General features: G+C 41.3%; 1 protein-coding gene and 1 non-coding gene across 5 annotated transcripts; one reads left to right on the forward strand and one right to left on the reverse strand.

Annotated features, from left to right (window-relative positions):
- The first annotated feature begins 1,221 nt into the window (after positions 1-1,221).
- Positions 1,222-24,946, forward strand: rhbg (Rh family B glycoprotein). 4 transcript variants are annotated; one of them, XM_034696984.1, is made up of 10 exons: positions 1,222-1,622; positions 10,824-11,010; positions 12,808-12,958; positions 13,075-13,222; positions 13,315-13,481; positions 17,131-17,268; positions 17,480-17,613; positions 19,532-19,650; positions 21,861-21,934; positions 24,039-24,946. In XM_034696984.1, exons 1-10 carry the CDS (start codon positions 1,445-1,447, stop codon positions 24,114-24,116), a joined length of 1,374 nt encoding a protein of 457 aa, XP_034552875.1. In that variant the 5' UTR covers positions 1,222-1,444; the 3' UTR covers positions 24,117-24,946. The 4 variants fall into 4 exon arrangements, with proteins under 4 accessions (XP_034552875.1, XP_034552877.1, XP_034552876.1 ...); XM_034696986.1 differs by lacking the exon at positions 1,222-1,622 and adding an exon at positions 5,276-5,325; XM_034696985.1 differs by lacking the exon at positions 1,222-1,622 and adding an exon at positions 10,262-10,354.
- On the reverse strand, positions 10,163-10,234 carry trnaa-cgc. The gene has a single exon. It is a non-coding gene; the product is annotated as a tRNA-Ala (tRNA).

Consider the following 24,946-nt stretch of genomic DNA (forward strand, 5'->3'; position numbering starts at 1 on the left):
CTATTATAAGATGTTACTGTTCCTTTAAATGTTCTTAATTTTTACCATTTTTGTCTACTGTAAATACCAATGCACAATTACACCCTCCCTGGTTTTACAGATATCTTATTAATATGCAGTGAAAATGCTGTTATACACTGGTTTTGCATAAAAAAACAGGCCCCTTACAGAGCAAAGAGAACGGTCAGTGGACACAGGCCCTAACTCCAGTGCGAGTTAGCTTACAATTATGAGTTGTTGTTTTTTAAATGTACTTTTATTTAGCATTTTTGGCCACTGTAAATACCAATGCACAACTAGACCCTTCTTAGTTTTGCAAATATTTCATAAGTGACCTCTTAAAAGGCTGAACTACACTGGTTTTGCATGAATAACAGGCCCTGACAGAGCACAGAAAGCTGTCAGTGGACACAGGCCCTAACTCCCAAGCAAGCTAGTTAACAATTATTCATTTATGGAGTTTATTTCATTTCAACAATGCACATAAATCAACATTTTAGCAGTATGCCTCAATGTGTATATGCAGGAATTAGCACAACTGCTGAATTTAATCTGTACTCCTATTATAAGATGTTACTGTTCCTTTAAATGTTCTTAATTTTTACCATTTTTGTCTACTGTAAATACCAATGCACAATTACACCCTCCCTGGTTTTACAGATATCTTATTAATATGCAGTGAAAATGCTGTTATACACTGGTTTTGCATAAAAAAACAGGCCCCTTACAGAGCAAAGAGAACGGTCAGTGGACACAGGCCCTAGCTCCAGTGCGAGTTAGCTTACAATTATGAGTTGTTGTTTTTTAAATGTACTTTTATTTAGCATTTTTGGCCACTGTAAATACCAATGTACAACTAGACCCTTCTTAGTTTTGCAGATATTTCATAAGTGACCTCTAAAAGGCTGAACTACACTGGTTTTGTACAAAAACCAGGCCCTAACAGAGCACAGAGAGCTGTCAGTGGACACAGGCCCTAACTCCAGAGTGAGCACTGTTCGGAGACTCTGTGATGTCAGGGGAGCCCACTAATTGGTGAAACTATTAACACATCAAGTACCAGTTTCATAGTGATGTGTTATCTCTTATCAGCTGCTCTCAGGTGAAGGAAAGCTCTTCAGACCACCTTAAGATGTACAGTAGCAGGGGGCGGGGCTTAGACTGAGCTTGCATTATTCATAGAGAAGGCAGGTCCAGTAGGTGTGACCATGCAGAGCAAAAACACACATGAAAGACCAGCTCCTGGGAGCTTCTTCCACGCTCAAACAACCACACACACACACACACACACACCAGCCTCCTGTCTCTGCACTGAGGACACCCCGGGGTGTGTGTGAGAGAGACAGGGTCTGTCTAACTTTTTGTGCTGGAGCTTTAATCCCCTTTCCTCCTCCTGTAAGGAACTTCACTTCGCCTCTCCTCCTCGTCTCACCGGGAAGAAAACATGACAGACTCTTCGACCAACATGCGGCTGAAGCTGCCGGTGGTCTGCTTCATCCTGGAGATCATCCTCATCATCCTCTTCGGTGCATTGGTAGAGTACGACCACGAGACGGATGCAAAGCTGTGGCATAACCAGACCCACTCTGACTATGACAACGACTTCTACTACCGCTACCCAAGTGAGTGTTCTTCCTGTGGGTGTGTGGAGGTCCAGGGTCAGAGGTTAAAGGGTCAGGATGCTTTAAATGCCAGTGTGCACCTTTGTAGAGGTAGCATCCTGCAGGGGATTTCAAGAGCAAGTCCTAACAGTCTGCAGTGTTTCCTTCTTAAGGGGAAAGTTTGCAAAAACAGTCAGCATTTATACACTTTGGGTTTAAAATGCACGAGTTTTACATCTAATAGAATATTCTAAATGACATTTTACTCATCCCACTACAGCTACACTTGCAAAGTCGAATCTCCATGATGACTTTCTTCCTGTACCTTAACTTTCAGGACATGCAAAGCACCTTTGTAGGGTCATGATTAGCGCAGTATTGGTTGCATTAAAACCTTTAAAAGCTTAGCAGGATTAGAGTGTTTGAAAAGTGTTTCAAAAAGTTGAATGCATGCTTTACCTGCAAAAGGTAACATCATGTAAGTGTTGCAAACAGTAATTAAACTTTAAACTTCATGCATGAGCACAAACAGGGACACACGCTATTTTTTTATGTGCAGTTTGATCCCAGATGAGATCCTTAAGTCAACAAAATTGGGGATATGTCGTTAAATATTATGCAGACCATAACTAGTCCTGTTAATGGAGGAAGAATGAACATGTGGTTCAAAAGACAATGTTAAAAAATCAAGCTAAGATTAGAAAATCTGAATTTGGGTCATTTGTGTTTTTGTTGAGGTGTAAGGAAAGTTAGGTTTCACTGTTTTGTCTTTCTAATGACACTAACAGAGACACTCTAACCCTCTTACATGCTCCGTCAGCGATTCTCAAACACCAGTAAGTATTCCTTTCTTGCATGCAGCTCCGTCGAGTGTTTGGATTTTTGTCAAGCTGTGGCAGCAGCAGCAGCAGCTCGCTGTTTCCACTAATTGGACCGGTCTCTTTTATTTCTGAGAGAACATTTCATGGAGATGTCTTCCAGTTCGCTGCTGTCACACAGAAGCAGATCCATTGATTGTTCATTTCCAGATTTGTATGGATTGATGGGGAAGAACACAAAAGCTTTACTCTGTCTTCGTGAGCTGGATGGAACATCACAGAGTGTGCAGTGTTCATTAATGCTGTCAAAGAAACAAGAAGTGTGCAACCAAGCATGCACGGAGACATTTTGATGCATGTTTCCCTAATATACTCAAACAGTGTATGGTTGCAGCATGAAGTCCATATGCATTTGGTTTTATACATTTATGTTAGCATTTAAAGCTTTTAAAACATACCTAATGATTGCTTTTAAACACTTGTGTTGTTACAGCTTGCATATAAACAGTTATTTGGTATCTATGAGTTGTTCTTGAGAGCTGTGTGTCTTACAGTTTTGTTCACATTTTTGCTCCTTCCTAAAATCAACTCTTGTTGTTCCACTCCAGACCAGTTGGTGGAGAGTAATGTCCTTTTAAAAAGACCTGCAGTACCTTTATTAATCACTGGGTGAAGAAAAAGAAAAAGGGTTTTTGAGACCACTATTATTGCAAAGCCAAATTCAAGATAGAGTCAAGGAATAAATGAGAAGGTTTTACCCAAAATGCCAAATTTATGCAGATATGTACAGTTTCTGCAGCTGACTTTACACCTCACCATGCACAGGACTCAGGTGAAAGTCCTACACTTTGCCTCCTCAAAGCCCACCCACCCTGACCCCCTCCTTACAACTTTCCTTTGGAGGACATTAGAGCAATCTCTCCCACTTCAGGGTCATCAGTCATTGCTGTGCGACTGTTTCCTCTTGCAGTTAAAACAGAAACAGAGTCAGTAATCTCCTCAGCTCCACCTTAAATATTTCCCCCCAGGTAGCACGCGGGCGGGGGAGGCGTGTCTGGACAAGTCAGGAGCTGTCAGCCAGGTTCACCTGAGCGTCTCACTCTCTCTCTCTCTCTCTCTTCGGTGGTGTCCTGTGAGAGGCTGGAGAACGAGGGGAATGTGCAGATCTCAAACATGTTACTCTCTCTCTCCTTCCGGCGCTGCAGGTGGCTAACTGTCGTAGTGTCTCCCCCTCTCTCCTGTCACTCACTCAGGTTCACTTAAAGGTTTAAGATCTAACCCGAGGCTGAACTTATCTGCAGGCTCTCGCACACAGACACAAACAAGAGGTGGAATATTTGAGGTGGCCATTGCTTCACCCATACTTTCATCTTTGATTGAGAAATATTAATTTTACTACAATTTGGAGTAAATAAAGATAGACACTGAAAGGGAAAAGCTGAAGGATGTGAGACACAATATAAAGCCTCCAACACAAAGGGTCATCCTCCTTTTTAGGCTGGTAGATTAAAAAATTCTTAAACCTTAAAATTCTTAGTCTTGTGTGTTCAGCTCTTCATAAAGCAGCTTAAGCACTTCTGAAATATCAAATAAATCCAGAATTCAAGTTCTCCCAAAGCTTCAGACATGCCCTGATTTATTGGAGTGAGTTATTTTAATGACTGAATGAATATGTAGGATTTAATACCTACGTATTATAAAAACTTGTGGACATAATCTTGAAGATGATTCCCTTTAAAACGACAGCAGGTGTGTTTTTCTTTGCTTTAAACAACTTTGAATATTTGCATTTGTTGTGTGCAATACATTATCCTGCTTATTACCCAGCTACTAACTTAAACACAAACACAATGTTAAAAAATTGGTTTAACCTCACCTAATGGTCTATGGTGTCAACGACAGGAAGCTAAATGTGCCGGAAATGATTTGACATGACGTGTGATCAGTTTGTGATCAGTCTGGTGTTGCTCATGTTAGTGGAAGTTAATAACCATTGTCAAGGGGTTTTGCCCAATCAGAATCAAGCATCTCACTTTTTTAAAACACAATTAGCTCAAGTTTTAAGTTTGTCCAATAGAAGTTTAATGCTTCCAAATGTATGACATTTAAAGCTGGGGTTGGTAGCGACAGAAAACTAGCATGAATTTGGATGTAGCATTTCCTCAGGACTCCGTCTAACCCCTAGACCAGGGTGTCAAACTCATTTTCAGCGAGGGCCACATCAGCATTATGGTTGCCCTCAAAGGGCCAGTTGTAACCACTGTTCATTTTGCCTGTTTTAGTGAAATTTAAGTCTTTTCAGCCCATTATAGTTTTAGTCTAGTCACCTTGAAGCACAAACATGTACTCCCCTTCCAAATCTGTCTTTAAACTGCCATCTGAGTCAACTTTTCTCTTCCTGGACATTTTGGGGTGATTTGTACGCACTTGTACAGACTCAACCTGTAGTCACTGTAGTAAATACCGCTGTAGATTACGCTGCACTCTCCTGGTGTGATGCCGTCATTTCGCGGGTAACATAATGTCACAGTTATCACCTGCCACACCTGCTCAGCCTCTCAGCCCACTACATTTCCACTCCCCTTCGTTTACCTGAGCCACACTCTCCTCATTAAGCCAACACAAATCACCTGTTTCTCATTACCTGCTGCCAGTATTTAAGTCCCGGTTTCAGCTCACTCAGTGCCAGATTGTTCTCACTGCAAATGCAAGACTCTCCAGCACTTTTCCTCGGACTGATCTCCCGGTTTCGACCCTGCCTGTCCCCGACCTTCCTTCCTCGTTTCTGCCCTGGTAACTACCTCAGCCTTCTGTCCCCGACCAAGAGATTTGCCTGCTCCTCGTCTGTTTCCAGCCTGATCCTCCACACAGCGAAACCAGCTTCTCAACAGACATTGTGTGACCGGGTTAGTAAAGACTGTTCCCTGCTGTTTCCTCCGGGCTCCAGTGTGCTGCTTTTGGGTTCACCCTCACACCCGTAACACATAATCAAAATGCATTGTGGGAGATGTAGTTTATGGTCAATGCTTCCGCTCTCGCTGTGTTTGACACATGTGCCCTAGACTGTATATAAAATGGACAGCGTTGCTCCGCCTTCTCCTGTTGTACGGTTTTGAAGCCAAAAAACCCCGTTCCAATTTGCAACCATTGTGCAGCCAGAGTCTGCGCTGTAGAGAATTTTGGACTACGGATGGGAGAAACATTCGTACCACGTGTATTTATTTTTTAAAGTGTGACTGCAGCCCCATTCAAATGAATGGGGGAGACAGAGATTTTCACCTATACTGCAGCCAGCCACCAGGAAGTGAAGCTTCCAGCCGAGCGAGCTGCACCCCTGGCCAACCAAAAAAGTGGATCTAAATCTGACTACTAACCCCAGCTTTAAATAAGCCTCAGTCAGTGTACCAGCATGCTAATTCCACATTTCCAACATAGGGTACCTGCTAAACAACCTGATGTTGGCCGTTTACTCAAAGCCTTACTGTGCAAAACATAAAATATACAGTTTCATAAAGGTTTGTTCATATTTGGTAGTTGTTGAAGGATTTTATGAAATTTACAAGTCAGAATTATTTTAAAATATTCAACTTGGCACGCATATTCTACAACCTAATCAAGAAACAGTTGTTTTTGCCTGAATAATCCCAGTGAGTTTAACTCTGACTGTTCACTGAAGAGAGGCGATAACATCAAAGCTAAACGTGATATCTTCTTTCCACTCCGGCCTTATTGTTTGCATGCTTTGATTCAACTCCTCTGACACTAGAGTCATTATTACCCAGACACACACAGAGGTGGGCGTCTGCTTCAACCAATAAAAAACGTCCGTTCAGCATTGTTACAAACCCCTGAAGTTAACAGACTGTCGAGGTTAGGAAAATAACAGCAGAGGGTAAAGGTCCATTAGATTTAATGGTTCCAGATAATCTTTAACTTGACACCTTTACTGTCATGGGAGCTGAACCACGAGTTCACCTTCATTTCTCAGCGCTGTGTAAACACAACCCTCATCCTCAGTAGAGACTGCACGCCTGGAGGAGACTCCACTGTAAACAGGTTCTCTGCAGGTCGTCTATAGGTCAGAGTAAAGACAGACGTACAGAATACACCTGAGCTTCTTCTTCTTCTTCTTCTTGTCTGAAGCAGGATCACCTGCAGCTTGTAGATCTGTTGTGTGTTGGGGGGGTCCAGTAGTCGGTGTGTCGTGTGTTCTATATGTCCCTGTGAGATAAGGGAGGTATTTAAACTGATAGGATGATAATGGGTCTTACAAGTCTACCGCTTGAGCAAAGATCACCTGAAGGTTGACAGGGCAGTGGAATGATGAATGAGGCCGAGCTGTGGTTGTCAGAGAGGTCAGAGGTCGGATCCATGCAGCAGAAAAACAAATACCAAGAGAGATTTTCTGTTTTTCTGCAACTTAGAGGAGGAGTGAAGTTCAGCTAATGCTTTTTAGTCTGTTTCTGAAACTGACCTGATTTTGATGACAGTAGGTGGAAAGGTGTAGTGGCCAAGGAGGAGCCAATTTAAGCTCCCATATAATGATATTTCTAGAAGTTTACAACATGTCTTAGTTGTCTTTTGAGTAAAGTTGTGAATGAAGTTGCAAAAAACATCCCAAATGCAGCCCCCTGTGGAGGATCTGCAGCCTCTAGGTTTCTGCAGACAGATGCAGAGGTGGAAAAACACCAAAACAAACATGGCGAGCGCTCCAGGAGAATCTGCACCAGTTCACTGATGGTGAAGATCTTATTATGATGGTCATTGTTGATGCAAACCCAGTTTTATACTGACCCTCAATTTTGAAGCAGTCTGAAGTGAAGTGGTTAGCATAAACAAACAAATTAGCACCAACTGTAGCCGGTTGTTGTCAAAAATAAAAAAGCGACCACTTTTGTCTTTAGTCATCCAATGGAGGGACAGAATACAGACCTCTGTGTTGGTTCTTGCAACTAACAAAAGAGGAAGCAGAATTGTTTGGGAAAGGGAGTAGGAGTGGTTTTGCATGCATGGCTATGCAAATCCCCCCAGTTGTTACATCACCACAGGAACAGATTCATATAGCTTTGTAGAGTTGGACTACAGAAACAATGCAGAAGCTTCCATATTCTGAATGTTTGGGACCTTTTAAATGTTTTGCAGATCTTGATCTAACTCACCAACGGGCAACAGTAGACAATCCCACTCATGTTTTGCCATTTGTCTTACTGTTAGTTACCAGGATCATTGGAGAACTATCACAGGATTGGGAAAATAACCCCACTTTTTTTTTTGAGTGGATCCAACTCACGAAAAAGGAGCAGCAGCAGATCTTATTTATGTACTAACAGTGCCATTTGTTCGTTGTATAGTCAACACCATAATGAGAAATGGGATCCCAGAGCTAAGCCTATAGCTGCACAAGTAAGAACTGGTCTAAGCCTGAGCCAGCCCTCACTGTAAGCTTTAAGTAAGTTTTAAGCTCCTCCTGGATTCAGCCTGTTCGGTGATTCCAAAGGAGAGGGGCCTGGTAATTGAAGGCTCTACCTCCCATACTACTTTTTGAGACTGAAGATGCCACAAGCAGGCCTACATCTTATTGTCCTGTCTGCCAACTTACCTACAAACCTGGTGTCAACATATTAGTTTTGCAAGCTTGCAACAGTGTGTAAGAGAGCTGAGTCTTTGGATTAGTCCACTCTTGTGTAAAGAAAGAATCCAGACAGTTACAGTGGTGAGGACAAACTTCCTTTAACAGGCAGAAACCTCCAGCAGGACCAGACTCATGTTAGACACACATCTGCTGAGACCGAGTTGTGGTTTGAGCTTATCCTTTGAGATTTAGATAAACCTTCCTTGCACCAGTACCAGCCAAGAGATCCTCTATGAAGACTCTTGTACTTTGAATTTCACACGTTATATGATATCATGTGATTTACATTTTTTGAATCTCCTAACCTGAATTCAAATTTAAGAACATGCATCCGTGGATAACGTTATTGAAGCACAAACAGACCTCCATGACAGTGAGACACTAATCCTACCCAGCGGATCCTCTCATTGCTTCCCTGTGTGGTGTCCTCCTCGGATGCCGGTGCATGTATCTGGGCCAAAATGCCAACAGGGACACTGGCGACACCTCCTCGGGGCCATGCCAATTGACAGTCACCATGGAGACAGCAGCCGCGGCACAGTGCAATATTGTGTGAGGCGGTTAGGGACAAATAAGGACAGTTAGAAAGCAGCGCTCACAAAGTGTGTGAACCGGGACAGTGACGAGTTCAGAGAGTTCATTATCTTCACATTTAGAGTTCTTCTGATGTGAAACACAGCTCTGTTGTGACTCTGAATGATGCTTTTAAAGTGATGTTTTCCATCCCTGATATCACTGCCATCGTTGTGCATTGATTCCCCTTTTCACCAAAGCTTATGTAACTGTGCTTGTTCACAGAGAAAAGCTGTTTGCAGTGACAAAGCCCTCACAGAGCTCGGTGGTTGGCAGTCGTGTTGTGTTTTCGTTGATGGAGGCTGTCAAGGAGCAGATTTGAGTTTGATCTTAATGATGGGATCCGCACTCAAAGGACAAGTGATGAACAGTTTTATCTTTAAAGGCTCTGAGAGGAGTTTTAAACGGATGTTGAAGTCGTCTCCCTCTCATACTGATGTCTCTTCATGACCTGCAGAGAGTCAGGAGTTGATCTTTAGTTTGGTTTTTGCTTTGTTTCCTCCCTGTCTGTGTCCTCTGTCTTCCTTGTGTGTAGTGATCCATGTCTCATGTTGCATTCCTTTGTGTATTTTCTTGTGTTTATTCGTCCAGTTTATCGTGTTTCCTGTTTAATTTGTAGTCCTTGTGTTTCCAGTTACTTTACTTCCTGCCCTTGTGTGTTTCCCTCCTTTTTGATTCACCTGATTAGTTTCACCTGTGCCCCTCACCTGTGTTAATTACTCTGTGTATTTAGTTCCTCTGTTTCCCCTGTCCTGTGTTGGATCATTCTGTCACGATGGTGAAACAAAGGAGAACTAATGTGCAGAAAAAGAAAGTTTTTAATAATAAAAGAATAAAAGGTACAAATGTCTGAGAAACTACATCAAAAAGAAAACTTATTTTTTGAAGACTTTTCATTATTTTCAATCAGAGGCAGATCCCATGCACAAGTATTTAATTTAAAAAGAAAGTGTTTTTAAAATACCTAGTCCGAAAATTAAAAAGATAAAAAAAATTGTTTTTAAATAAATTAAAATTCATAAAAATGGATAAATACATACAAATAATAGTAATAATAATAAATAAATAAAGTTTAATTAATTAATCAAAATACTTGTATCAATAATAATATAAATACACACAATAATCTTTAAAGAAAAATAGATAATAAAATGAAGTAATAATAATAATGTATCTTCTTGTAAATCTAAAACACTTGCAGGGAGCAAGTGGCCTATTGGCACATAAACAGAGGCTCTAGTCCTCGTCACAGAGGTTGCTGGTTCGACTCCCGGCCTATCAATAAAGGCAAAAATGCCCCAAAATATATGAACACAAGCAGTTTTCAAGACTGAAAGGGGGCTCATTAGATCCTCAATATATTCAACTTTTAGATACATCTGTATGTGTTATTTTGTATCTGAATAGAATCACTTTATGTCAGTCAGATTACAATTTAGCAACTTTAATTCATGGAGCATCTACAAAGATGATGGACAAACAGAGTCACAGAGTCAGAAAGAATTCATTTAACCGCAGAGAGGGAAATGTATGAAAGATGGAGATGCCGGGGATTGAACCCGGGACCTCATACATGCGAAGCACGCGCTCTACCACTGAGCTACATCCCCACATACTTCACCAATGAGCCTGCATGAGTGCAGCCTAGTGGTTGGAGGGTCCAACAACCCTTCCACTCCACTATCAGAGGTTTGGGATGGCACTTGATGAGGCAGACCCTCCACATGAGTGTAAGGAAGGGGAGTGTGAAAGCAGAGGGTGAAGGGGCAGTTTTGGAAAGGCCAATAGATAGACCTGACATTACGTGTTCCCTATAAAGAGTTGGGTGTCATCTGCATATCAAAATAATATTAATGCATGCTAAGGGAAACATTGTCTTTAAAGTAAAGATTCATGCTAGTGGGCCAAGAACTGAGCCCTGAGGAACCCCGCACAGGATCCAGTTTAAAGCTATAATTTACTACTTTTCTACCTCATACTAAAAACAACACTGATGACAACAAAGACAGGAGTTTTTGTGGAATCCATCCATCAGGTTTTGTTTGTTTCACTCTTTTTTTCTAGCCCTGAACCCTCCAGTTACATTGGTCAATATTTCTTCTCCCCTAAACAAAACAAAGAACAACACCAACACACAGCATCGATCCCTCGGGGCTCTTATCCTCCGTGTTCTCAGACAGTGTTCTCTACACCGTGCAGGTTTCCAGGATGTGCACGTGATGATCTTCATCGGTTTCGGCTTCCTCATGACGTTCCTGCAGCGGTACGGCTTCGGCAGCGTGGGCTTTAACTTCCTGATCGCGGCCTTTGCTCTGCAGTGGGCGACGCTTATGCAGGGCTTCTTCCACGGCATGCATCATGGAAAGATCCACATCGGGGTGGAGAGGTACGTGATGCACATAGTAACATGAATGCACATACACTGCACACACACACACACACACACACACACACACACACACACACACACACACACACACACACACACACACACACACACACACACACACACACACACACACACACACACACACACGCACACAAGGCCTGCACACGTCCTGAGGCATGTTACAAGGTCCACAAAGACTTGCTTACATAAACAAATATTTTTACTCTCAAAATCTTTACTTATACCTTTCTCAGTTTGCAACCACAGCTAAATGTAGATAAGGTAAAAAACAAACAGACGTACATATCAATACTCCAGGTAGAGCTGTTTGTTTACAGAGAAGTGTTAGCGCCTCCTGAAACATTATAAATCATCTAAAGAGATGTGGTTTAAACCTTCCCTTTCAAAGTGCATACAAATAAATGCATGAGCTGCATGCAACTGCTGTAAGTATTTGATATGTTAACATGGGACCTAATGATGATTCTCTGGCTTTTGCAGCCGGCCTCAAGTGGACACTTGAGGAACTGCAGTTCTTTGCACTTACACATTGGCTTCATGTCGGTGTTGATGGTTGTTATAACCATGAAGTTTACACAGTTTCTGAGATTTAAGACCCCCTCAGTCTTCAACTAACCCATCGATACAGGAATCACATTGTAGTGTGTTTACAAAGTGAATGATGTAAAGACAACTTTACTGTTATTGTATAATATTAAGATAAGATCAGATAAAATAATACTTTAATGATCCCCGGGGGAAAGTCGGTTGTTGCAGCAACACAGACATTATGCAAGAAGATAGAGCACAAATAGAGAATACATTTAAATAATGTAAACATTTAAATAAAAATAGATAAACACAAATTAGAAAACAGATTTAAACATATATGCAAAGGTTACACATGGTGTAAAGAGTTGTAATTACAGGCAGAAAGAAAATGTTATTCAGTAGTGAGAAGTTGACATGGTGTGATTATGAAATGGTTATGATAGATTGTATGCAATACGAATAAATTTATATGGGTATGCGGATATGTCTGTAGCAATAGTAACATGATCAGTTGTAATAAATAATAATATTTTGATATAACACGCCCTGTGATAGGTTGGCGACCTGTCCAGGATGTACCCTGCCTTCCGCCCGAAGTCAGCTGGGATAGGCTCCACCCCCCCGTGACCCCTAACGGGATAAGCGGTCAAGATAATGGATGGATGGATGATATAACATAATACAATAAAATAAGATAATAATAAAATAAAATAAAATAGTAGAATAGAATGGAATAGAATAGAATATTCTTCATAAATCAGACATTAAAAAATGCTGATTTTAATGGGCCACTAATGTCCATTTTTGGCCGGACTATGTGTCTTACTTTTTTGAAATTTTCCCCCAAAAAAAGAGATTACTTTTTTTTTTAATTTTTTTTTTTTACTTTTTCAAAATGAGCAAATTTGGGGAATATTTACATGTTTTAAGGAAGAGATTATTTATCAACCCTTTTTTTTATTAACAATTATTCCATTGTTTCTTGCTCTATCATAAGTCAAGCAATGAATTTCCTGCCTTTTTATTATTGAATTTATATTTAAAGCAGCTTTGAATGATATTTTGACTCTCATGGCCTTGAGAACAAAACTGACTTCATATTTTGCATGGGGCAAAAAAGATCATGAGAACCCCTCACTAACAAAAAATGACAACTTCTTTGTTGGAGCATTCAGCTGAAACATAAGAATACTTTTCCATGCCTTGCACGAGCTGCTGATGAAACATGATTTCCATTTTCAGTATGATCAACGCTGACTTCTGCACGGGTTCAGTGCTCATCTCGTTCGGGGCTGTTTTGGGTAAAACCAGCCCGGTCCAGCTGCTGATCATGGCCATGTTTGAGGTTACACTGTTTGCTGTCAACGAGTTCATCCTGCTGACCCTTCTGGGGGTGAGTTACAAACACAGAGATGTTTTCTTTTATTGTTAATGTGTGATGCAGATCACAAAAGACGTGACTGGTTAGTTCCAAAGAATGAAACATCTTTATTTTGAACTGTGTTTCAGGCAAAAGACGCTGGAGGCTCCATGACCATCCACACATTTGGAGCTTACTTTGGTCTCATGGTGACCCGGGTCCTGTTCCGGCCGAACCTGGACAAGAGCCAGAAGAGAAACTCCTCGGTCTACCATTCGGACATGTTCGCTATGATCGGTGAGTTTCCATCTTGAGCAGCAGCAGGTTCCCCTTAGGAACAGTTGTAACTACCATTTTTTATACTATACTATAACTGTTCCTCTTCTCAGGTACCCTCTACCTGTGGATGTTCTGGCCCAGCTTCAACTCTGCCGTCACAGCTCACGGAGACGACCAGCATCGCACAGCCATGAACACCTACTACTCCCTGGCAGCCTGCACTCTGGCCACCTACGGCATGTCCTCCCTCACGGCACACGACGGCAAGCTGGACATGGTGAGGACCCTGGATTATTAGTGCTGAATTAAATAAGCACTCCTAAATCCAATCTGAAAAGACAAAGAAACTTGACCTCAGGAGCGTTGAATGCTATGTCCTCCTGCAGTCTAAGCTTGTAGCAGCCCCCCAGTAAGCGGCAAAACACATCTCCAGATGCTTTTCCAAACAGAGCAGGTCTAGACTGTACTCTATGTTCTATTATTAACAAAGACCCAACATCAAGACCGGATCAGATCCAGTCCCATCTTCCAGACAGGACTCAGTCTGATCTCATCTTAATCCACCATGAGCAGACCACTTTGCAGCATTTAGCAAGTTACAGTGGCAAGGACAAACTTCCTTTAACAGGCAGAAACCTCCAGCAGGACCAGACTCATGTTAGACACACATCTGCTGAGACCGTGTTGGAGAGAGGGATAGAGGGAGATGAAGATAGAGAGGGGGCCTGGTAATTGAAGGCTCTACCTCCCATACTATTTTTAAATCTGAAGGTACCACAAGCAGGCCTGCATTTTATTGCCTTGGGTTGCATTTACGGTATATCTTCCAACTTTCCAACAAACCTTGTTAGTTTTGCAAGCTTGCAGCAGCATGTAAGAGAGCTGCGTCCTGGGATTAGTCCGCTCTTGTGTTGACTCAGAGAGTAAAGAAAGAATCCAGATGAACAGGTGAGAAAGACGTTTCATAATCACGATCATTCTCTGCTAATCATCACAAGAGATCTGAGTTACTCGAAAGAACAGAGTCACATGTCACCTGAAGATAAACAACCACCGACCCTGAGAGATGACGAGTCACATGGAGCCTCATGTGATCCAGACTCCGTATCACGCTCAGCTGTCAGCCGTACGTCTTCCTCACGTCCACGCGGGACATTCCTGCGTCGATAACGATCAAACCATGAACATGACAAGAGAGACGGCATACCATGAGGCCTGTTGATAGTGAAGATAGGATTATGAGCTGATGGAGTCGGCTGATAACCCTCCCATGTATTCTCGGTTTGACGCCACATCTGCGTGTAGCGGAAAAGGAACAGACTTGGTGTCTGAAAGTTACCGGAAACTCTCATCCCTCTCAAAATAAAGGTTCTCTTTGTGTCAAAGAGAGAGTAAAAGGTTATAACACATCTGGCTGTGCTAAATGAATATTCAGAGATCCTTAAGAGGCTTCCACATCGTCAAAAAGATGATTCTTTTTAAAGTTCCAGATGTTCTGCTTCATTCAGTTTGTTTCAACAAGTTAGATGTTGAAGGTCTCTGTTGGTTCCAGCAGCTAACTAGCCACCTTAGCTTACTTTGGTTACATGTTAGCATTCTGCAGAAATAGTCTTTGGCGTTATCCTTTTCTATTGCCATGTATTATGCTCACTGGGTCCTTGGCATTACTCTTTGAGTTTTGTGGAATAACTGCGATCGCTTTACTCAACATTTTGTGATAGTTTTCGGTCTCCTATAATCACCTGACCGAGCCCAAGGCTAAAATAAGAGAGCACATTTTGTTAATCTGGTTAAGTTTGAAGCTAACTGTGTTTGGGATTTTACATGTGTCTGTAATTTGTTATATTTTCATTCTATGTTGGAAAAAAGTCAAAATATTGAGTGCTAAAGTATTTTTAAAGCTTCCCTGAGCATAAACTATCACAATAAATATGTAGTTTTCACTTAAAACTACATATTTTCACAGTCGGTATTTGGTCTATAATCTACAGTGAACATCAGCAAACAGCTAAATGGTTTTCATATCTTCTCCTGCAAACCACTTTATAACCCTCCTCCACCCAGCTCCTCCTTCCTGCTGGGTCTGATTTTACCAGTGTCATAAGTACTGTCAGTGATGCTTGCTTTGTTCTGTGCCTCGGGGGTCTTTGCTGCTGCTCTCCCTGCCTTGTCTTCTCATATTATGAACATGAAAGAGAGGTAAGGCGTGCTCTCCCTGCCTTAGCTTTATATGTATGCACATGAAAGATTGGGGAGATGTGCTCTCCCTGCCTTGGCTTCTCATGCACGCACATGAAAGAGAGGGAAGGTGTGCTCTCCCTGCCTTGGTTTTTCATGTATGCACGTAAAAGAGAGGGAAGGTGTGCTCTCCCTGCCTTGGCTTTATATGTATGAACATGAAAGAGAGGGAAGGTGTGCTCTCCCTACCTTCGCTTTTCCTTTATGCATGTAAAAGGGAGGGAAGGCATGCTCTCCCTGCCTTGGCTTCTCATAATATGAACATGAAAGAGAGGTAAGGCGTGCTCTCCCTGCCTTAGCTTTATATGTATGCATCTGAAAGATTGGGAAGGTGTGCTCTCCCTGCCTTAGCTTTATATGTATGCATCTGAAAGATTGGGAAGGTGTGCTCTTCTTGCCTTGGCTCTTCATGTATGCACATGTAAGATTGGGGAGATGTGCTCTCCCTGCCTTGGCTTCTCATATTATGAACATGAAAGAGAGGTAAGGCATGCTCTCCCTGCCTTAGCTTTATATGTATGCATCTGAAAGATTGGGAAGGTGTGCTCTCCCTGCCTTAGCTTTATATATATGCATCTGAAAGATTGGGAAGGTGTGCTCTTCTTGCCTTGGCTCTTCATGTATGCACATGTAAGATTGGGGAGATGTGCTCTCCCTGCCTTGGCTTCTCATATTATGAACATGAAAGAGAGGTAAGGCGTGCTCTCCCTGCCTTAGCTTTATATGTATGCACATGAAAGATTGGGGAGATGTGCTCTCCCTGCCTTGTCTTCTCATATTATGAACATGAAAGAGAGGTAAGGCGTGCTCTCCCTGCCTTAGCTTTATATGTATGCACATGAAAGATTGGGGAGATGTGCTCTCCCTGCCTTGGCTTCTCATGCACGCACATGAAAGAGAGGGAAGGTGTGCTCTCCCTGCCTTGGTTTTTCATGTATGCACGTAAAAGAGAGGGAAGGTGTGCTCTCCCTGCCTTGGCTTTATATGTATGAACATGAAAGAGAGGGAAGGTGTGCTCTCCCTACCTTCGCTTTTCCTTTATGCATGTAAAAGGGAGGGAAGGCATGCTCTCCCTGCCTTGGCTTCTCATATTATGAACATGAAAGAGAGGTAAGGCGTGCTCTCCCTGCCTTAGCTTTATATGTATGCATCTGAAAGATTGGGAAGGTGTGCTCTCCCTGCCTTAGCTTTATATGTATGCATCTGAAAGATTGGGAAGGTGTGCTCTTCTTGCCTTGGCTCTTCATGTATGCACATGTAAGATTGGGGAGATGTGCTCTCCCTGCCTTGGCTTCTCATATTATGAACATGAAAGAGAGGTAAGGCATGCTCTCCCTGCCTTAGCTTTATATGTATGCATCTGAAAGATTGGGAAGGTGTGCTCTCCCTGCCTTAGCTTTATATATATGCATCTGAAAGATTGGGAAGGTGTGCTCTTCTTGCCTTGGCTCTTCATGTATGCACATGTAAGATTGGGGAGATGTGCTCTCCCTGCCTTGGCTTCTCATATTATGAACATGAAAGAGAGGTAAGGCGTGCTCTCCCTGCCTTAGCTTTATATGTATGCACATGAAAGATTGGGGAGATGTGCTCTCCCTGCCTTGTCTTCTCATATATGAACATGAAAGAGAGGGAAGGTGTGCTCTCCCTGAACATAGTAAATGACCCTCATGTGTTCTTCTCTTCAGGTCCACATCCAGAACGCAGCTCTGGCCGGAGGAGTCGCAGCAGGAACAGCCGGTGAAATGATGCTGACTCCCTTCGGCTCCATGATCGTCGGGTTCTTGGCGGGCGTCATCTCTGTGCTGGGCTTCAAGTTCCTCTCTGTAAGCACGACTCAAGGATTAATCAGATCCTGACTGATCAGATCATTTAAATTCATCAGCAAAAGTCCTCCAAGATTTTTGTGTTCTTTGAGGTTAAAATGGTATAAATGCTCTGGGAAAGACTGTTAATGTTGATGGATGTGGGATTAAATCATACATTTCCTCGCAGCTGAAATCAAATCTAACAAAATATCCCACTCTCTTCTTAAAGCCGATACTAGAAAGCAAACTGAAGATCCAGGACACGTGTGGGGTCCACAACCTGCACGGCATGCCGGGCGTCCTCGGAGCAATCGTGGGAGCAGTGACCGCTTCGGTGGCAACCATGGACATCTATGGAGAGGGGTAAATGTTTGCAAGAATATCGAGCACAGACTGCATATCAGACGAGACGCAGCTTCCTGATTTCACTTGTGAAACTAATGCTCAAGTCCATTAACTGCATTCTTACTGATGGCCAGCAAGGGGCGACGCCACCTGTGTTCAAAGCTGTCTAACTGTATGGAATCCTAGACCTCCAGCAGGACCAGACTCATGTTAGACACACATCTGCAGAGACCGTGTTGGAGAGAGGGATAGAGGGAGATGAAGAGAGAGAGAGAGAGATGATAGTGGGGAGACGGATAGTAGTAGTTGTAGCAGCTGGAGTCTGGACCACGTCCACAGCAGCAGAGATCCAGAGGAACCTACGAGACAAGGGAGCTCAGGGACTCCAGAAAGGTCTAAGAAAAGAGAGAAGAGAGGGAGACCAGAAGAAAGAAAAAGAGGAGAATAAAGGGTGAAGGAAAGGTTAGAAGGAAAGGACGGGTGAAGAAAAGGAGACATAAAGGTTGAAGAAAGAAAGAAAGAAAGAAAGAAAGAAAGAAAAAGGAATGAAAGAAAGAATGAATGAATGAAAAGAAGAAAGAATAAAAGAGAGAAAGAATTAATTAATTAATGAAAGGAATAAAGGAAGGAATGAAAAGTAAGAAGGAATAACAAATAAAAAGAGAAAGAAGTAAAGAAAACCATAAAGAAAAGAAAGAATGAAAGAAAGAAACAAAGAAAGAAAGGAAAAAGAAAAGAGAGAAGTGAAGAAACAAAGAAAGGAAAAAGGAATAAAAGAAAGAAAGGAAAGGAAAAAAAGAATCTACAGCAGAGATCCAGAGGAACCTACGAGACAAGGGAGCTCAGGGACTCCAGAAAGGTCTATGGTTAGTAACTTTAATGGGACAGGAAGAGTTAAAGTAAGTGATAGGGAGGGGAGAGAGTGGATCCCAGTGTGTCAGTCTAAGCCTATAGCAGCATAACTAAGACCTGGTCCAAGCCTGATCCAGCTCTAACTATAAGCTTTATCAAATAGGAAAGTTTGAAGCCTACTCTTTAAAGTAGAGAGGGTGTCTGCCTCCCGGACCCTGACTGGTAGATGATTCCAAAGGAGAGGGGCCTGATAACCGAAGGCTCTACCTCCCATACTACATACTAATGCAATGTGTGACTTTTATTTTGTTAAACTGGCCCTGCTGATTTCCATTCAAACAGATTTAAGCTCTTTTGCACAAGTATATGTACTCTTACATGAATCCATGTCTGCTGAGGTGTCGTCTTCGATAAGAACATTTAATCTAAAGCTTGCTGAGGCCGGCCAAAACGAGCCTCCTGATCACCATCATGATCTTAAACTTACAATCATTGAGCGTCTTCTTACTCCTTGTTCCTCTCGGGTTTGTTTCATCATCCAAATTGCCAAAATGTGACACGTTAAGCTTCAAACTAACAGTTAACAGTCCCATGGGTGACGTCACGGCGCCTATATCTACTCCTGATATGCAGTTTATGATCCAGAATCAACATTTGCTTAGTTTGTGTGTATGCATGAGGTGGAATATTGATTAGAATCATGCATACATGTTAGTTTGAGTTGGCTCACAGGGATTCTAAGTGAGGTTAGTTTGCAGCTTGTGAGCAGAGAGAGGAAAAGTAAAGAGAGTTTAACAACATGACTAAACTTGACTGTTCTCTGAGGGCAGTGGTTCGTCCTGAACATCAACATTTTTCAGTTTGGTGAAAATCTCTGAGACAGTTTGGGTACAGATAACATCACACACACTACACACACACACACACACACTACACACACCGATGCTTTCAGAGCAAAGTCAGCAAACAAGTCTGTTCTTAGTCTGCAGATTCTACAGTATGCATGTTTTCTAAAGAAGCTGAACCGCCCCAGGAGATCTGGATCCCAGCTGACCTGTTGTTGTTTGTCCTCTGTGTGTCTCAGGATGGGCGACGTGTTCCCTGAGATCGTGAAAGGACGGACAGCATCCACTCAGGCCGGCATGCAGGCCCTCGGCCTCGCCGTCACCCTCGGCATCGCCCTGCTCGGAGGAGCTATCACCGGTAGGTTCCCCCGGTCCCCCCCCTCAGTGATGCTGATAAAGCTCTTCTTCAAACGCTCTCAAAGTTTCAGCTCCAAACTTTTTCAGTGTGTAATTAACTCAGATGTCGAGATGAATCAGTGCTCGCCGTGATGACTCATTACAGCGGATAAAAAAGGAAAACTCTCACTGCCCTCTCTGCAGATATCGGTTGGGTTAATGATAAACACGGCTGACTCACTCCACAATTAACTCTCTCATCGAGGAGAGAACTCCTTCAACTTAAAGTTTGTCTGAGTGAAGCTGCAGAGGATTATTGTCAGACTTAGAACAGCAGAGTCTGTAGTTTTAAAAGTTAAAGTTAGGCCTCATCGTGCAGACATCTCTCCAGAGAGTACAGATCCTCCAGACACACAGATATTCATCCTCTGTATCCATATAACCATGCATTTACTCTCTGTCACATAATGCTGCTCACTCCACTAAGATAAATATGGATATAAGCCTCTAAAGTCGCCTTTAGTTGGACTCATGTTGCTGCAAATCTACAATAAATCTGACTATTTTGTGCAAACGTTTCCCTTTCTGATCTGTTTTGGCTCCTTTGTAGAAATGTTCATGTATTTTAATAAATGTATTTATTGTTTTTAAAGTTTAAACACCTGATTCTTGATATAAGACCGTCAGTAATACAGAAATAATAATAATATTTGTAGAGAACTTTTCAAAAACCAAGTTACAAAGATAAGATGTTACTTTATTGATCCCCCGGGGGGGAAATTCAGTTGTTACAGCAACCCAGACATAAGTACAGTCAAGAAAGAAGTTTCAATAAGTACAAATTAAAATAAAAAATAAAATAAAAAAGTACAAAATAAAAATAAAAAATAAAACAAAAAAAATAAAACAAAATAACATATAATAGATAAAAAAAAATAAAAAAAAATAAAAATAAGTAAAAATAAAATAGATAAATAAAGCTAGAATACAATTTAGATATATACAATGTTACAAATGGAATTTAAATTAAATAGCAGTAATTATAGGCAGTATTAAAAAAAAATGTTTCAGTAGTGACAGGATGGCATGGTGTGTTTATGGTTGGTAATGACAAATTAAGCAATAAATAGAAGAATATTTGTATGTAATATGACCATGGGTTGTACTTAAAATAGCAATGTAATTTAACAAAATATAATATAGCAAGATAATTATATAATACAGTATATTATACATTATAATGCCAGCAGCAGTCAAGAGAGAGTTCAGGATGAGATGATGGAGCGCCTGAAGCGTTTAGTCTTGCACCGTGGTGGAATGATGCGCTGACTGAACGAGCTCCCCATCAGCCACAGCTCATCATGGAGCGGGTGAGAGGGGTTGTCCAGGATGGCTCGCAGTTTGTCCATCAACCTCCTCTCAGCCACTGACTCCAGACTGTCCAGTTCTACAAAGTGCTTCACATGGGCAGCAAAATAAAACAGGGGGTTCATAAAATCACACAAGTCAAGATAAAGTAATGAAACATATTTTAAAAGACATAAAAGTCCCCTAAAAGAACTCTAAAGGATTAAAATTATTTTAAAAGATAGTTCTTAAGCTGCTGTGAGGAACTTTTGATTTATATTAATTTTGTCGCCCCCTTGTGGACAAAGTGATACCTCTTATCTCTTGTTCTGTACATGCAAAAGTAGAGTCTTCAACAAAAACCTCCCCCTGCTGTCTTTTAACAGTTAGATGTATCACTTAATGTGATTATTTGCCATGAAAACAGCCGACAAAGGGTGTCTCTAAAGTCAAATGTCAATCATGTGGTCTGACACCTACCCCCCTCTGAGTGGTTTAAGGCATTAAAAAGGACAACAGAGAAGGTATCAGTGTTGTTGTTTATGGTTGTGTTTGCTTTTGAAGGTCATAAAGAGGCATCAGTGTTGGTTTCAGTCTGTTTCTCAGCTGGTGAAAAACTCCTCATAGTGCCTTTAAGACGGTGAATCCCACTTTTCTTAAAACACAGGCGACATGCAAACTTTAGCGTCATTATCTGCAACATAAAGTCACACTTTGGCTTTTTATCCTGATGAGATTTCATACATTGTTCATAATTGTGATACATTACAAGAGGAAACCTGCAAACATGACACACGATGATAAGAAACATTTGTGTGAAGGTTTCAAAACGTGCAAAGAGTGTCTGAAGATGATTTAACAAGGTGTCTCCTCGTCCTTCATCAGGTTTCATCCTGAAGCTGCCCATCTGCGGAGCTCCTCCCGACACCATCTGCTTCGAGGACAACATCTACTGGGAGGTGAGTCTGACAGAGTGAGGGGTTCACTCTTTATCTTATTTACAGGTTTGAGTTCTTCCTGTAGTCTTTCAATCGATTCTTCAGATGTAGAAAGAAGAGTGTAAACTGGCAGCTATACTTCCACAGCAGCTCTGAGCCAACCCTGCACAGTCCACCTTCATTATGACCCATGATTATCACCCATGTGTGTTAAATCCTGAGAATGAAGGATTAATTATCACAAGAGAGAAAACATTGGAGCAATTAATAACCATTCAGCAGGTTTAATCCTTAGCTTTTAAAGATGTAAAGGTTTTAATGTGTCCTGAACACATCACTGAAAGGTCTCCTGTTATCAAACCTCCCTGATATGGAAGTGCAGCATTCCATCCTCTCACCACAAGGTGGCGCTGCTGCATAACAGTCGAGCGCTGTTACCTCTGCTCTGTCCGCTGATGCAGTAGCACTGTCCGGTCACCAGGTGGAGCAAATCCTCCACTCTGAGGTGTTCTCATGAGGCAGGTGGACTCACAGGAGCAGGATGATGTCAGACCTTTCCACTTTGGGCTGACGTCATCTCTAATTACCCACAATGCAACATGTCTGCGGCTCATCAGGCCTTTGTTTCATGTGTTATTAAAAACACACGTCCATAATGTTAGAATTACAAACAGAGCTTTGCTTCTTATCGTGCTTTGTTTCTTTATTCTTGTAAAATCAGGCGAACATGACTCATTATTAGATCCACTTTAATTCATAAATACTGTACTCACTTTGTCTTTAGATATTAAAGATGCAGATAAATATGAAACATCCTCAAAATACACTCTGGGAATATTTATTTAACCCCTCTTTCCTCATTATTTACACTCATCCATACGGTTCTCATAGATTATCTGTCCTGCTTGAATTAATGATCATTTCATCATGAATATTTTGATCTTTTTAATAAATATGTGAAGGCCAAATGAGAGATAAATTCTCCCTACATGCAAAGAAACAAGGATGGAAAATAAAATACATTAAACTGAGAAGCAGCAGCTGATTTATCTTTTTAAATGTGACTGTTTTTAGTCTGTAAAATCAGGGATGTTTGAAAAGAGGAGAAATATTGACCCCGACTGTGACTTATTAAAACAAACAAAATGGACCAAACTGTTAAAACCTTCATCATCTTAAACAAGCTTTTGGAAAGAGGTGTATTTTAACTTTATTAATTCAGCTAACAGCTCAGCTCGGTCTACCGCAGCAGGACATATGTGTTAGTTTGATAATTAACCATTTAAACAAAGACCTTTATTTTGAAAATCCAGCAAAAATGACACAAAAATTAACTATATAGTGTATTATTTTGCAGTGACAGTAGAAAGTTTTTACAGGAGCATCAAAAGCATGACTAAGAAATGCAGGCATGTGAAGTGAGGTGATTAGACATGATTCAAATGATTTTATAAACTCAATTTTTCCTGTTTTTTTAAATATACAAATGTAAAAAATACCAGAATGATGATTATGCATGTGAGTTTTCTCTTTTAACTTATAATAATGACTGGATAGTTTGCAAGGCTTGGTGCAAAGTGATGCATCTTGCAGCAGAAAGGAGCATTTCCTCAGTTTAGACACCTCGAGGTGTTATGAAACGACTGTTTCATCACTGTTTGCAGGTTTATGCACGTCATTAGTGAATTTTTTGAGCTGTTGTGGCTTCGATCTGCAGGATTTTAAGTGTGGAGGCTTAAATTGAAATCAAGTGTTGTTAATAAGTACTAAGTTAAGATTCCTTCCCCTGGAAATCAGCTGTGAAAAATTCTACATTTTTGCAGAGTTGCTTTGAAGTCATTGGATAGACCAACTTTCTGTCATCACCCCGAACCACCACAGACTTCCAGCATCCTTAGAAAGAGATTTATGTTTAAAAAACCCAAAGAAAGAAACATGTAGAAGAAGAAAAACACAAACAAAAGAAAAGTGTGACGACTCAGAAGAAATTGACTGTTTTGTTGCACGAGGGAATATTTCTCTTACTTCAGTAATTTAGATTTTTTCTGAAAGTTCTCAAGATCAGGGCCTTAAACCTGCAAAGACTGACTCTCTCTCTCTCTCTCTCTCTCTCTCTCTCTCTCAGGTGCCTGGCGAAGAGGAGAGTCATGAAGCCCAGCTGACTGAAGTGACACCAGCTGAAAATCAGAAACTAAACGTTTAGACACACACACACTCTCACACACACTTTCACACACACTCTGCAGTGTTGACATCCTAGCACTTGAGTATTACACCCTGTAGGTTGTGAAATATTTGACGTCTTCCCCACATCGAGCTCATGTGAACTGCTAAATGTCTGTTCATTATGAAACACACACACACACACACTTGTTATTCTGCAAACCTCCTCGTTCTATGTGTTGTTGGTCGCTCTGACCAGCAGAGGGCGACGTGGAGCTGTGCCACTCTGAGCTGCAGGCCTGTGAAAACGCTGCAACAGGAATAATGTGTCGAATTGATGAAAGATGACGAGCAGTCGTCCACTAAACCAGGTCAAACCAAAGACAAACAGACTCGCTCAGAGACAGAAATTCACCTTTAAGTTCAAACGGCCCAAAAGAGTCTCGGGATGAAACTATATTTTAAAAATAAGTTACATTTTGATATTAAACCAAGTTTATTTCTAGTTTTTATTCATGCAGAAGCAAAATGCATGCATGTATCTCCTCATGTTTTTAAGGTTTGGGATTCTCTGTGATTTTATTAGTTAGAATAGAGACGTGCTTTTTAAAGTGATTGTATGTATGGTGGACCTTTTTCATTTTTTAAATTGGCCTGAATCAGTTTTTTGTGAGTTTAAAGTCACATCATGTTTTTAGTTTTTGGAGAAAATAAAATGTTGAGTTTTGTTGTGTCTCAGTTACTCCACAAAATAAACTGTGTGTTGTTTTTATCATGATGGGATATAAACATGGAGTCAGTGAGCGTCTTGTGAAGATGTTGGAGTCACACAGCTGATTGTGAAATTAAATCTCACCTCGTCACGATGAA

The sequence above is a fragment of the Notolabrus celidotus genome, chromosome 12 (assembly GCF_009762535.1).
Source record: "Notolabrus celidotus isolate fNotCel1 chromosome 12, fNotCel1.pri, whole genome shotgun sequence".
Taxonomy (NCBI): Eukaryota; Metazoa; Chordata; class Actinopteri; order Labriformes; family Labridae; genus Notolabrus; species Notolabrus celidotus.